Source organism: Neopelma chrysocephalum, unplaced genomic scaffold (genome assembly GCF_003984885.1).
Source record: "Neopelma chrysocephalum unplaced genomic scaffold, ASM398488v2 Primary Assembly neopelma1_61b, whole genome shotgun sequence".
NCBI classification, from domain to species: domain Eukaryota; kingdom Metazoa; phylum Chordata; class Aves; order Passeriformes; family Pipridae; genus Neopelma; species Neopelma chrysocephalum.
Window position 1 is genome coordinate 3235168 of NW_020897717.1, and position 15307 is coordinate 3250474.

At 47.8% G+C, this 15307-nt stretch overlaps 1 protein-coding gene across 5 annotated transcripts in view; it reads right to left on the bottom strand.

Moving 5' to 3' along the window:
- Positions 1–314: 314 nt before the first annotated feature.
- Positions 315–15307, bottom strand: part of LOC113966865 — a 56734-nt gene continuing 41741 nt past the window's right edge. For all 5 annotated transcript variants that reach the window (XM_027681946.1, XM_027681945.1, XM_027681944.1 and 2 more), the window contains one exon: positions 315–2768. In XM_027681946.1, the coding sequence (XP_027537747.1) occupies positions 2640–2768 (129 nt within the window). In that variant the 3' untranslated portion in view covers positions 315–2639. The remainder of the gene's footprint in view (positions 2769–15307) is intronic.

Genomic DNA, 15307 nt, shown 5'->3' on the forward strand with positions numbered 1-15307 from the left:
ATGGAGAGGTTACATTTTACCCCCAAGCAACAGGCAAGTCACTCAAAAGCCAAAGCACTTTCCTGGTGAGGGAAGAGTCAGTGAGGGACAATATACCATATACAGGGCGCAGCTGCACATGGAGCTTCTCTTCCATGCAAAGAATCTGGCATTCGTTTTAGAAAACCTCTTCAAAGCCATTCTCCTGCAGACGTGGCCTCCTTGCACGAGGGAGTACGTGGGACTGGCTGCACTGTCACAGCTTACTCTATTCCATCCCCTCCTACACCCCTATCCACAAATACACAGAAAAGGCAAACACATGAGACCCAGCAGAGGTGTGAATATAGCAGCTGTCACACTTTATTTCGTTGTTTTGTGGTTTGTTTGGTTTTTTTTATTATTTTTCCTTCTGCTTGAAAAAGAAGAGACAGAGAAAAGTTACAAAAATACTAAAAGGCAACAATATTGGCAGGATATCCCTGTCTCCCGCTCCCACCCAGGGCAAGGCAGCCTGCCACACCTGCGGGCTGGCAGAAACACACCTCTGGGTCCCTGCACCTCAGCAGCTCTCGCTGAGCAAAGCCTGGGGCTGCAGGGCCATACAGAGGCTGCTGCCCCAGCCATCTGCATGGATAATGCACCTCTCAGACAGGTACCAGGCTACGGCTGTCCCAGTTCCTGAGCACAGGAATTTGGTCCAAAGGGGCAATGCTTTCGGTCCTGCACTGGTCAGCTTGATCTGGCAGCAGTTAAAAAGCTGAGCTGTGCCATCAAAATGAGATAAGCAGAGTTTCTACAGGGCAGGAGGAATCAGCAGAGGAATCAGCCTCTCTTGGAAAAAGGGACTTGCAGGGAACCACAATGCTCTGCCAGAGGTTCCTCACCAGTAAACACAAGCGGCCTCTTGGAGGTGGTGCTGGTGCAGCAGGTGGCCCAGCTATAACAGCCTGGAGCCAAAAAGCAGGCTGAGCTGGGGCAGCATCAGGACTTTGCCCAGCTGCTCTGCCTGCCTGAATGAGAGGCGGCTAGGGACATAAGAGGGTAGGGTGGGGGATTCAGGTCCCCAAATCTACAGCCTTTGGGCTTTCCCCAAGGATCTCAGTGGAGGGCCCAGACAGTACCAGTGAAAGCTGGTTCACTGTGTGGCCTCCTACTGGCAGCTGGACTGACCATTGGTCTCATCCAAAGAGCAGCATCAAAGACCTCCACACTGGAGCAGATTTAAAAACAAAAATTATTTTGTATTATTCACAGTTGCTTCTCTTGATCCAAACAAGTAGTAAACTGCTTGCTCCCTCTTCCACTCAGATACACGTTCTTGGTGGGGAATGCCTAGACAAAGAGGTTACTCTCTCCACCAGGTGCAGGAAAGGGAAATGCCTTGTACCTCTGCTTCAACAGGAGAGGCAAGAGTTTGTTCCATTAACTCTTGCCTTGTGGCACAAAACACACATGTGCCTCAAGAACAGATCCCAGTCAAACACCAGTGGTACCAAGGCCTGGCACAGTCCTGACTGCATCAGAGCTGTCTATGGAGAAACGACCCACAGGTTCACCCAAACTCCTCTCCTGTTTCTTCCACCAGCAGACAGCCACAAAACAAACCTCTTTTTCCCACTCCTTGCTACATCTGGGAATACTAGTTCCACTGATACCAGAAGAGTCCACGTGAATTTAATAGCTAGTATGAACAAGGGGAGTGGAAAGCTTGCTGGAGACATTAAATTGGGTTGGGTTTGATGGTACCAGTTACCTTCAGAAACATGTTAGGGCAGCAGGGTATTGGGACAATGCTATGGGGAAGTGCTGCTTATGCCAGAACACAGACAGCCTCAGCAGAGAGAAGACCCAAGAGCACACAGTCACCCCCAAGTTCTTCTCTTCTGCTGAGAGGACTGAGGGTGGGCGCTGTGTTTTCCTGGATGGCTGGACTCAGACCTCTCATTCTAGAATTTTATTCTAACCCCTGATCTACAAGTGGGAGGCTCATGCCTTCCCTTTCAATCCCTTTTTTGACAATATCACTGAATTACAGCAGACCACCTGGAATACACAGTTAAATGTGCCAGTTACCCCTCCACACATCCCCCTGTCATAGGATTTTCCACTTAAGAGAGCTTGATGTGAATGCAATGATAACCATATCAGAGAAGGATCTTCTTGTTTTGCAAGCAGCCCTGTATAGCCTCTTTCTCCAGTCCTGAGCTCACTTTGGAGTAGGAGAAGTGTCAGGTCTATAGCAAAGCACTGTAACTCGGGTATCTTTGGAAAACTGATTGGACTTGGTTTCACACCTTGATTACTCATCCCTGCTGCCATGCAGGACGTACTAAGCCCAGAACCCCTCATACATATCTTCATTACTACCATTCTCATATTTAACACTGCCTTGGTGGCTCTCCTTACAGTTTGCGGATCTGACTGGTTTGTTTTGCCCTGAAAGACAAAACTTACTCCCTTTGCCACTGTTCGCATGTGGCAATGGTAAGAAAACAGGTGCTGATGCAAAGCTTCTTCTTGCCAGAGCGGCTGCATTGCAAAGATGTATCATTGGCCCTTTCTTCTCCCACCCCTCCCCTTGGGCATCACCACCTCCCCTTCTCCCTGCCAGGCAGGAGGTTGGTTGATAGTTCCTGAGGTTCTCTGGAGAAACTCCTTCAGTAGGCACATGACGGTTCTTCCACTGGAGCTATTGGGCTCAGCGGCTTCAAGGTGCTGAGGGAACGGAAGGCAAACGTGGATGGATCATACATAAAGTGGGGTGGTGGGCAGCCTCCATTGATGCTCTGCAGGGAAATAAAAAGAGGGATGAAGTCAGCACTCATATAAGCTGCAAACAGTGAAGTTCTTGCCTCAAGTGCTTTGTCATACCCCTCTCTGGTACAATTACACCTCCCTGAATGGGTGGTCATGCTTGTACTTGCAGCAAATGGCACTAACATAAGCAGTGCTCACAACCTAACCTTCAACTAAAAGGCATGCATGCCTCCCTCCTCCAGGACTGAGGTCCCTAGGATTCACGTGACTAGGAGCTATGGGACCTGTAGCCACTAAATGAAACAGGTTAACCATGATGCATTTAGAGTCCCAGAGTCAGAACAGCATCACTGCTAAAAGGTATCACATGGAAAAGCTAAATTCAGATTCACTTAGCATTGAAACAGGGTCTATTACAATTTTGGAGCACTGAGACAAACCAAGTTATCTCTGAAGACTCATTCTTCAGGCACATTTTATAATGACTCTACAGTAAGGATTTACAAATCAGCCTTTCTTAATCTCTCAAGTCCCAGGCACACTAAAACTCTCAAGAGTTTCGGTTCCAGACTCCACAGTTTAATGAGGAATGGCTGAGAGATGCCTGGAGGAAAAGATCCCACCTGATGGCCTTACAGCCTGGTTTGTACCATGGCCACTAAAAGCCATTCTCTTCCCTTTTTCTCCCAGTGCTCAGAGCATGGTCAAAGCAGATTCAGAGTAAGGAGACCAGAAATACCCATGCACTCCCTGCACTGTGTGACAGGACAGAAACACTGTTCCCCACTAGGCTTTGTGGTGACCCATGGATCCCAGAGGAATTATGGTGCCGAAGAAGTGATTCCAGTCTGTTAAATGTGAAGAGTTTTCTTTTTACTTTTCAGGAACTTTGTTTTGTTTCTTTCCTTATGCAAGCAGAAACACTAGAGGGGCAGCTACTTCACAGACACTTTTTGGTCAGGAGAGGAGGTCTCACTGCTCTATCAGCCAATAGAGTATTTACTCATGATCCTGCAGAGTTCATTCTCCATGAATAGGCGTGAGCTACTGAGTGCCACAAGCTGGGAAACTCATGCAAATGTCCCCTACTCTCACTTCCATCACTGTTGAGAAGGGCTTTACCATTGTTTTCATGGAGATTAGAAAAAAAACAACGAGAAATGGGTTAGAAAAAACACAAACACCACAGGCTGGGCAGACAAGTGAATGAGAGCAGCCCTGCGGAGGAGGACTTGGGGGTGATGGTTGATGAAAAACTCAACATGAGCTGTCAATGTGCACTCACAGCCCAGAAAGCCAACTGTGTCCTGGGCTGCACCAAAAGAAGCATAACCAGCAGGTCAACAGATGTGATTCTCCCCCTCTACTCTGCTCTGGTGAGACCCCACATGGTGTACTGCATCCAAGTCTGGTGCCCCCAATATAAGGACATGGAACTGTTGGAGCAAGTCCAGAGGAAGTCCACGAAGTTGACAGGAGGACTGGAGCACCTTTCCAAGAAGATGGGCTGAGGAAGTTGGAGCTGTTCAGCCTGGAGAAGAAAAGGTTATGTGGAGACCTCATAGCAGACTTCCAGTATCTGAAGGGGGCCTACAGGGAAGCCAGAGAGGGACTCTTTGTCAGGAACTGTAGTGACAGGACAAGGAACAATGGGTACAAATTGAAAGAGGGGAAATTTAGGCTGGATATTAGGAAGAAGTTATTTACTGTTAGGGTGATAAGGTACTGGAACGGGTTGCCTAGGGAGGTTGTGGACACCCCAACCCTGTCAGTGTTCAAGGCCAGGGCAGATAAGGCCTTGAGAAACCCGGTCTAGTGGGAGGTGTCCCTGCCCATGGCAGGCAGGGTTGGGACTAGGGATCTTTAAGGTCCCGTGCAACCCTTAACATTCTGTGTGATTTGGATTGGGATCTGGTGTTACGTGACTCCCTGTTGCCTTTTCTAGGCCTTTCCTAACTAGAACCATGGTTTCCTTTGCTCAGCCTGCATTATGACTGTTCCTCAAAGAATCAGGCTCTCTAGGAACAATTACAAACTTTACTGTCTCATCTAAGACAGAGACTCATTCTGGCACTTCAAAATCAGGTCTATCAGACAGCTGCAACCACATAACAGCACAGTAAGGTGATGCTTTGAGGCCCCACCTCTACCCTGACTGTGTTTTAACTTGTCATCACAGGACAAGCACACACAAATTTTCCCAAAAAGCTGCTCAGATGGTTGGTCTCACCCAAACAGCCATAGCAAATCAGACAGAGCTAGGGAAGTGTCCAAAAGCCAGGCCCCAGATGCTGCAGTAACTGCAGCAGGATCTGGAAGCCTCTGCCTCCAGCTCTTGGTCACAGTTTGGCCCCATGGGGCAGCCTTCATGTCAAAAAGGACATCTTTAAAAGCCAGTGTGGGCAGCATGTTCCTGCCTAGTTGGTATGTCCTCTGCAAATTAAGATGGGCACTTGAAAATGGAAAATGCCAACATGGTGCTTGGCATCAGTTGTGCCTGGAGTTTCAGCCAGCAAATCATGCCCTGCTACATTCCCCTGACACCTTGGCCAGCAGCATAAGAAACAAGAGAGGCAGATTTAAGGGCCTTTACTCAATAGCCACCTGCTGTGGGGTTATATATGGTGTGTGCTCTGGCAGGCCTCAGAGCTGGAGGGTAACATAGCAACCCCTATTCAAAGCTAAGGGGCAGAATAAATCAGCACATTTGTCCTTCTCCAGAGCAGAGGAGGTCCCCTGCCAGTGCCAAGAGGGAATGGGAACAAAGAACCTGGCAGTCCCCTCCATTTTGAAATGCCAGACAGGATTAGGGAAGGCAGCTGAATCAGTTCATTTCTGGCAGACAGCAAATGAAGAGGCTGGGGAAAGATGGGTCCAAAGGACAGACGAAAGTCATCTACAAAATTCACCAGGCTTTGGGTGGGCAGGTGCTCTGCAGTTTCTCTCTGGGCCTCCTTCTGAGGCCCTTCTGTGTGGGGCAGAAAGCTTTCCCAGGGCACTGTGAGGAAGACAGGCACAGAGAAAGGGTTGAGGTGAAGGACAGGGATGTGAGAAGACATGGGAGAATGCAGAGATTCACAGGTGGCCAGGCAGCTGCAAGTAAGACTCAAACTGCACCCAATCCTGCCTCTTTATCATGGCACCCTTTTAAGCAGCCACAGGATGATGGCTGGCTTTCAACAGCAGCAGACAAGGGCAGAATGAGAAGGGGCCTGTGCCTGACTGTGGGCAGTAACAGGAGAGGCAGTAATGCAACTGCCCTCATTCAAGGCAACACCCTGACCAACCTGCACTCCTTTATAACCCTGAGCAGTACAGGACTGTCTTGCACCTACTTCATGACTGACAGGGCAGCACCTCTGCTACGGATCTTGTTGGAAGTAGGAAACCTCCAAATCCCTCGATTTCCCTCTTGCAGAGGAGCGTTTTTTGATTAGAGCTCTCAGGATGACCAGGCCTGATCTGGCTTAGTCCAAGATACCATTTGGGCTCACAGCATGTGGCAGTCTGGCTCTGATGAGTAGCACAAGACAAAGCCCTATAGATGTATTTCCAGAAAGAAGACGGATAGAGCCGGCTGCCAGGGAGAGAAACACGTTCCTCCCATCCTGTCGCTGGGCCAGGTGGCTCCCCATAGTACGGTCAAGTGTCCTAGCCAGCCTGCCCTTCCCCTTGGGCACCCAACCCCAGACTGTGATTCTTGGGACATTGCTTTGACTATGGAAGGGTGTTAAGAGTGGTTGCTGCGGCAGCAGGTCCCCAGTGAGTTTGCCATAAACCTGCCTGACAGCCCCTGGTGAGCAACCCCAGGCCAGCTCCTGCAGAGGCTCCTCAGAGTGCAAACAATATGTGCTTGACATTAAAGGCTTGTGTGTTCACTCTAATGGCATTCGGGCAGCTGGGTAACGTGCACAAAACGGAGCCTAATATGGGCTCTGTGCTAATGGAAATCATTAACCAGAGCCCTCAATTTGTTAAGCAATGTATTTACACAGCTGGGGAATGGCCCGAGTCAGAGCCACTTGGCTGCTGACAGGAGGGCACACGCTCTGTCACACACACATGCTCACTTGCACACACTCACACACGCCTCAGGTTCTCCCCAGTACTCAGGCGCTTCCTGGTCACTTGTTCACATCCCTCTGTGTACACACAGACCTCCTCTTGACTTGGAAATCACAAGAACTGTCCCATTCATACAGATCTTGTCTGCTCATATAGTAACTCAAGACAAGCAGGCAGAAACTCCATAGCATCCAGGGGATGGTCATCACTTGTTTGCACAACTCCTCAGAAGACGAGGTAGTTCCAGTACCTCCAGATACCCATGATGCCTCATTGCACACCTTATTTGAGTTAGATGAGCTCCTAAGGGAGATAAGCTCATCCTACACACATTTCAAGCAGCTATGGGCAGAACACCTTAGTCAAGGACACATCTTCACCTATGTATGTGTGCTTACGCATACATACGCTTACACAAACCTGTATTATGATCACCAATAGTGTCATCACCTTTAAATACAGGTGGCAAATAAGCAACCAGGTTTGAAAGATATCTGAAGCACAATAAGGAAGAAGCACACCTAAAGATAGTGACTGGATGGAGACGCCTCAAAGAAGAGTAGTAAGACCAAACACCACAGAAGAAATGTAGAATTTTGATCCTATTAGCAGCTCTCAGAAAACAGAGAAATGAGCAACTGTTCCATAAATCCATCTGTAACATAACTATACATTTCAGCAAGGAAAAGTACATAGGAAGAAGATAAAACACGTAAACATGAATCTACTACTATGAACTCACAGTCCTCCTAGAAACAAGTCCCTTACCTCTATGAAGTCTGAGAAAATATCTCAAATGCAGATTATAACATAATTTTGGTCTCATGGTTTCAAAGAATTGCAGTTCTCCTCTTTGGACAAAGCAAAAGCAAGCACAGCTCCAAGTGTGCTTTCAGCTGTGAGAATGACAATCCCCAGAGGAGGGGGGAAATGCAGTTACCCAACACAATGTCTTCGAAGGGAGTGGTGTGCTAGGGGTGAAAATTACGCCCTGCTTAAAATTATTTGGTCTTCTTTCATAAGAGCTCTAGTATCCTGGCGGGATTCAAAATCACATCAGCTTGTGCATTCTGCCAACCCATTCCTACTCAAGGCCAATCCAGCACAGGAGTCCCTTCTTTCCTACCCCTGGGCCCCAGTGGTTGGGAAATGCTGCTGAGCTCCATTAAAGGATGCTGCCTTCCAGTGGTGGGTGAATGATCCCTTTGCAGTGTGTAGACTCACTTGTTAAAAGTCCTTTGGGATGAAAGGCACCATGTAATTGCAAGCTGTAAAGGCGCATCCGATTCCCACCACCACCCTGTGTGGAAAGGAATAAATCCCCAGAATAGCCTTGGCAAAGACAGGTCCCTGCCTGAGATGCTGTCTGTTTGTGAGACAGTTGCCTTGCTCAGAAGTGAACAGAGCCAGAGGTAGCACCAATATCCAGGCAGGGCACAGAGAGAGTAAAGGCTGTCAGACTCCACAGTGGAACATTTACAGGTACACTGCTTTTAGTTCCACTTTGTCTTCCTTCCGCTCACCCCTGCCAGGTGGTGAGAAAATAAACTCCTCCACACTTCAGCTTCAATGTGTGAAACTATCAGCTGTGAGCAAGGGAAGGGGACCAACACACCTACTCTTAGCTACATCTGTAATTCCAAACATGGTTCTGACCAGGCCACTTCCTATCACCTCTGCCTCAGTTTCTCCAGTGCATAATACACATATGTCCTGGCTTCTGCAGGAATAAAATTAATTTTCTTCCTACTAGTTGGTGTATCCTGTGGTTTAGATTAAGGATGAGAATAATGGTGACAGCAACAACTAAAAGCATCAGTATGTTAAGCAATGTTTATACTAAGTCAAGGACTTCTCAGATCTTCATGCCCTGACAGTGAAAAGGCTGGAGGTGCATGAGAAGCTGGGAAGGGAAACAGCCAGGACAGCTGACCCAAAATGGACAAAGGGTTATTCCATACCATATGATGCCATGAACTGGTGTTTTGTCTTCCCAAGTCACTGTTACGCATGATGGAGCCCTGCTTCCCTGGAGATGGCTGAACACCTGCCTGCTGATGGGAAGTAGTGAATGAATTCCTAGGTTTGCTTTGCTTGTGTGCACAGTTTTTGCTTTCCCTATTAAACTGTCTTTATCTAAACCCACAAGCTATCTCACTTTAAGCCTTCCAACTCTCTCCCCCATCCCATAGGGGTAGCAAGTGAGCAGCTTCACAGTGCTTGGTTAGAGCTGGGGTTAAGCCACTGCAGTTCACCACTGTCAGGCAGCTGGGATGGACCAACTAACATCCAGGTGTTTCGATCTTCTGACGAGGGGAGATTTCCTTTCAGTTACAGTCTTGCTTCAGGCAATTTCCAAGAAATAGTCCCTAGCAAGCAGGACCAGCTCCTCCAGTGGAGCAACGATTCATATTTAACTGCTCCTTCATTAAGTCCAATAGGACCTCTGACAATTTATTCTAGTCACAGACCTGGAGTGACCAGTCACTAGTCACAGCTCAAAGCGTAACTTGTCAAAGGCAAACTCCTTTCTCCTGAAAGTTTCTCCTTCACCCCCAGGTTCATATGGAATTGTATTTCAGGGGATAGTTAAAAGATAGACCATGACAGAACTTCATTTTAAGACTACTTTTTTCCCTTCTCTTCCAAGAAAAGAAAAGGTCATTTCCAAATGCTGTTCTGACAAGGAACCCAAAACTTTACAGTTAGCACTGTTTTCTTATATTTTCAAATACCCTCCCCTAAAAGACTGAAAGTCCTGCCTTACAACACCAGCATAAGGCTGCCTAACACCTACTTCCTTCTACACCACCGCATTGCAAAGAGCAGTTCAACAGTTTACAAATACATCACTGTTCCTCTAAGAAAGCTTTAAAAAATTTTTAAAAATCAAACATTTGCAAATGTGTGTGCAGGGTTGTCAGATGGTAACTACCAGACTTAGAGAGGTGCCACCAGACAGACAACACTGAACCTTTTTGGAACATACTTCAAAGGGCCTACCAGATGCTTGCTGGTCACTTGCCCAAAAGCAGAAACAGGCCAGTTTCAGCTATGGATCCTTGCTGGCACCAGTGTGATAAGCCTTTCTTCTCCTCTCTCACACACATCTTTAGATACGTCTTTGAGAAAGCTGACTGCAAGCTTTGATTTTGCCTGCCTGACAACCTGAAGGAAAGAGGCTGCACAAATAAAAGGGACAGATGGGTCATTCAGAGGGACAGGCTGTTGGTGCTCCCCAGCCAAGCTGCAGAACTCAAAGCTCCTGGGCCCCAGTGAAGATCATGCTCTGAAGGCAACTCAAATCTCTTAGGAACAAGTGAATGAACCCACGTTTACCTACTAGTGAGCTGTGTCTTGCCCCCACTTTTTCTCCTTCTGTTAAGAAACGGCCTGTGCTTCTTACATACCTGCAGCAGCTCCTGCCCATACCACAGGGTCTGTGTGTGCCTGATCAGGAGGAGAGGCAAGCATAAGAGTAGCTCCAAACAAACACAGGCAAGGTATGATCTGGCCCTAAATCTCTCAACTGCATCTGCATCGGAGCCCTTAGCAGTTTGCTCTGCGCTCAAGTGACACTACTTTGCCCTCTCCTTCCTCCCCACCTTCCCCTTTCCAACTCTTGCTCTGTAGCAGGACCATGCTTTCTTCAGACAGATGGCAGCCAGCTGCCTCACAGTCTTTCTCCCTTGGGGCCAGGAACCCCAGGTACCGTGCTTCTCCCAGAGCCTGCACGTGGTGTCTTCTTGGGCGTGTGCAGCATCCAGGTTGCATAAGGCCAGGGTAAGCAGATACCCTCCAGCCAGACAGGCTGGCATAGAACAGCACGCTGCTTTCAACTTAAAGGGTACCCAAATTAAAACTGCAAAGTGAGTATTAATTAGCCTGGCATGAGCAGGCTGTGAACACATGCTGACATAGTGTGCTTGCCTCTGGACAAACCGCCTCAGCTGTGGAAGCCGAACACAGGAAGTGGGTGTATTATGGGAGAGGTGTGTGGGAAAAGAGGATTACAGCTCTGGGGACTGGGAGAGGCAACAGGTGCCAGGTTCCCACAGCCATGCGAACAAAAGGGAGCAGGGAGCAACTGCAGCAGGCCTGGATGCAGTGGTAAAAGAACTGCCTAATCTGTCATCTTGTATTTGAAGCTCTGACAGAAAACAGTGGCTTTTGGTGTCCCTGTGCCATCCCCTACAACTCTCTCTCTACTCCATCACTCAGGTGTGACCCAAAAGGCATTAAATCTGACCCCTTCTCTGTGAAACATGCCTTGGCACTTTCCAGCCCCTTGAACCACGGTGCCACTAGCCATAGCCACCACTGACACACAGGACTGTGTCAGGAGCAGCCTTTGCCATGAAATCCAGTAAAAGCAATGCTAAATAATGTCCAGAGCCAAATGTTTGGAATAGTTTTTAACAGACAGAGACATTCTCCCCCTGGCTACACTGGATCCTTCCCCACACTGAGGAAACTCTAGACAAAGTGTTTTGTCGGGAATTATTCAGAACAAGGGCTGGCCTTCTCCAGGACCGTCTATCACTGCAGAGACCTTCAGCAGGCAGCTCACTGGCTGGGTTGGGAGGAGCATTGGATAAGCAAAGGGATATTCATGCTGTCACTTAGCAGAGGACCTTCTCCATTTTGCTCAGCAGCAGTGTGCCTATCAACTGGAGTCAAGAACCCATCTAGGGAACTAGAATGCCAAAAATCTCCATAAGGAGTTTCTGCCTAGCAAGTAATCCAAGGATGCAACTGGCCAGAGAGGTGAGTCTCTCTTGTTGATTCTAAAGGGTAGGCTCAGGTTTAGGCACTCAGTCCCATACTAAAAACAATCAGGAGCATCTGACAAACCCTGCAGTTTGGGATTTCTGCTGCCTAAGAGCTGTTTATATTCATGGCATGGTATGGTATGAATAAGGACACAACTCCAGGAACATGGCCTGGAGTTCTCCTCACCCTACCTCTCTTCAGGTGAGTGACACTTTCTGCTGATTTCTCAGTGTAACTCACTCTGAAATTGCAATCATGATATCTATCTGCCTCTGGTGTGCACCCAGAGCTAAACACTTGGGGGCCTATGATAGAAGGGGCAACATCTGTGTGCATGTATATATATGTGTGTATATATATATATATGGATATACACACTCTCTTCGGATTTTTAGAAATCATTACTTCATGCTGTGCGGCCAGAACTGCAGGCTTGCACCAATACTGCTCTGTCACCTAGTACTCCTTGCATTTCTGTATAGCTCAGGCATCTGCCTAGAAGGCTCAAGCCAGCGTATCTCCTGCCTAGCTCCAAGCTGAAAAGGTCCCTTGTTTTAGAAGAAGAAAAGCCAGCATGTTTCTCAGTGGCCTTTTAGGATGCAGATGTAAGATATAAGAGACAGGGAAGTCATTCAAGGGATTTGGCCCCTGTCCAAGCAGAGGGCGTTCTCAACATTGATAAGATCAAGGCAAGAGCACAAGAGGTTTATGTTCTGATTTAAAATTCTTATTTTTACATAGCAGAAAACATCTCTCTCATCAGCCAGGTTATCAGATTGGCCTTGAAATCCTTACTTCCTCTCTGCCAGCCCCAACAAGATCTCTTGAGATACCCAGGGGCTTACCAGTTGTGTCTTCTACCCACCTACTGGTGTTAAAATAAGCTCAGCTCCACTAATCCCATTCAGAGACTGCATGTAGGAGTTTGTGAAGGAAGAACAAGAATAGGAATAAATGAAAGACTTGTAAGCCTCATCTCGAGAGGGCCTGGAGAACTGAAGACTTGTGATATTACAGACACTCTGGAAGACAGGTCTAAGCACTCAGAGCTGACCAAGCCTAGTCCAGGGCAGAGGTAGAGGTGCATACAGTCATCCTCCTTCCAGTGCTAGGGAAGTGTCTCCATGTAACACCCAACTCACCACGCAAACATGCTCTGAATGCTAAAATACCCCCATACATGTGTACCCCTCACCCACTGCCAGTGCCTCGCTTCCAGTTACAGACATTACGCTGGCTGACACTTTGGGGCACCAGTGACCAGGTCTGCACACAGGCATTGCCCACCTCACTGTGAAACACCTACCCCTCACATTGCCCTGATGTGTGTATGCTACACGTATCTATTATGTACAAACCCATACTTCATATACACACTGTTACCTCTAATTTATCTCTGCTCACCTGCCTGCAGGGGCTGATTCTCTTGTTCCATTATCCTTTACGGGGTGGGAAGAGAAGGCAAGACTTTTTTTAATATAATTTGCTTTTCACCTCTCACAGCTGCCATTATTCCTGAAAACATAACTGAGCTGCTGCACATTAGAAAAGGTTATTAATTTCTCTGCCTTAATCTGTCTAGGTTCTTAAATTTGTCACATTACTGTCCCATCATCCTGCTCAAGAACCACTGAGTGAGTGGAAAAGCTGTAGCTGATCACAACCTGAGCTGGCCCATGGGAAAGTTATTTATAGGAAACAACAGCAAGGTGACACCTTAGTGTTAAAACAGCAGCAAAACCCAACCTAGGTCACCTGCTTAAGAAAGACTCTCAAGGACCACGAATATTTCCAAGGGTTGTTTTTCCATGCCAGAGAGCAAAGACACTGTCCCTCCATCTCACCTTCCCATGGGAGACTTCCAGCAGAAGTGGGAGGAAGAGCATAGCTGTGATGATGCATAAGAGCACAACACCTTGCATCGTGACATGCCAGCAAAGCCCCAAGATGCCAAGGGAACCAAAGTATCACCAGGAGGAGGGCGTTTTTATAAGCACACAGTATCTCACAACCACATGAGACACTGATTTCAGCAAGAATAGGATGAAAACGCTTCACTGATGTTACTAGAAGGTCACTGTCATCATCGTCCTCACACAATCCTTTCTCTGTCAGCAGCAGGAGGACTGGAGAGAGAAAGAAAGGATCCTTGCTCCAAACCCTTGGCATAGGCCATTAGGTAACCTGCCTGCTCCTCAGATCAGTTTACTCACTACATCTCCATCCAGCTGTACGCTGTCTGGATGTCGCTGCCCACCACAGTTCAGAAAGAGGCTCTTTACCTGTGTTGAAACAGGAGCGCTTGTGCATTAGGGCTCCTCAGGGCTACAGTGACACAAGCTGGTTCACATGGTGATGTTTCCTGCTCAGACATGTAGACAGTTGCCTGGTTCTTCCTGTAACAGCTCATCAACCCATTCGCTAAGAGAAATCTGTCTTCATTTCTTCTACCCTCACCACAATGGCCAAGTTCCAACACTGAACCTGTGTCACCAGACCCTCAGCAAGAGAGAACCAAACCTCTCACCTCGCTTCCTGCTATCACTCTTTGCAAAAGGCCACATTCACTAGGGCCTCAGAATAGCCCTTCCAAGTGAACTTAGGTCCCTAGTGTGCTCTGACTCCATTACTGAATGTTGGGCCAGAGCCAGAAATCACAGAATGGTTGAGGTTGGCAGGCACCTCTAGAGATAACTGAGTTCAATCCCCCTCCTCTGAGCAGGGTCAGCAGAAGCTTGTTGCCCAAGACTACATCCTGGCACACTTTGACTATCTCCATGGACAGAGATTCCACAATTTCTCTGGGCAGTCTGAACATCCTGCATTTCAATTTGTGCCTGTTACCTCTTGTTCTGCTGCTGGGCAACACTGAGAAGGAAAACTGTGCCAAACATGTCTTGCTGGTTGGATTGAGGTTTCCCTTTATATGACGAGAGCACAGCATTGTCCTCCAGAGGTATTGACCTCTCTCAGCTGCTTCCAGAGCTGAGGCACCTCAGCAAGGTATTCTGTCAGGGACCTGCTGCCTCCTCTCTCAGCTAGGTACAAAAAAGTGGGCATTCTCAATCACTTGAAAAATGGAAGCAAAAATGCACCTTTACCTAATGGCTCCACCATCATAAGAGATCAGTAAGAGACTGTGAAGTGTCATATGCTATTGTCAGGGAAACCACAAGTGCCTCAGGTAGAGATGCAGTCTCCCAGTGGAGAGGGTGGCCAGAAGGGAGTGGATTTTGTATCATCTATCAGAATAGTGTGCTCTCTGTTTCTGCTGTTTATTATAGTGCAAGCTGACATGAGTTTAGGGAGCAAAGGGATAATTGTCCTCTCAGATTCTCCAGGGGCACAAGAGTAAGCCACAATAATGAGCTTAAAGTGTCAGAGGAAACCACCCAACTGAGGCATCACTGAAACCTCAAGCACCACTGGAAATTTCTGGGTGTCCAGGGGACACCCAGAAAAAAAGCAGCGAAAGCACATGGGGCAGGCATAAAGGAAGGTGATAAACAAGTTGCGCTAAAACATTGCAGCAGGATTAGACGGCCAGTAGGTCTGAAGGACAGGCACAGTCTGGGGAGAGCTCGTGGAGCACAGGAGGACACAGCTGCACTGAAAACAATCCAAGCAGGAGCACATGAGAGAACAAAATAGATCAGGATTAATGGGGCAATAAGAAGTACTGGGTCACTGTGGTACTGCTGCTGTGAGGCTGCTGGAAGACAGGACTGAA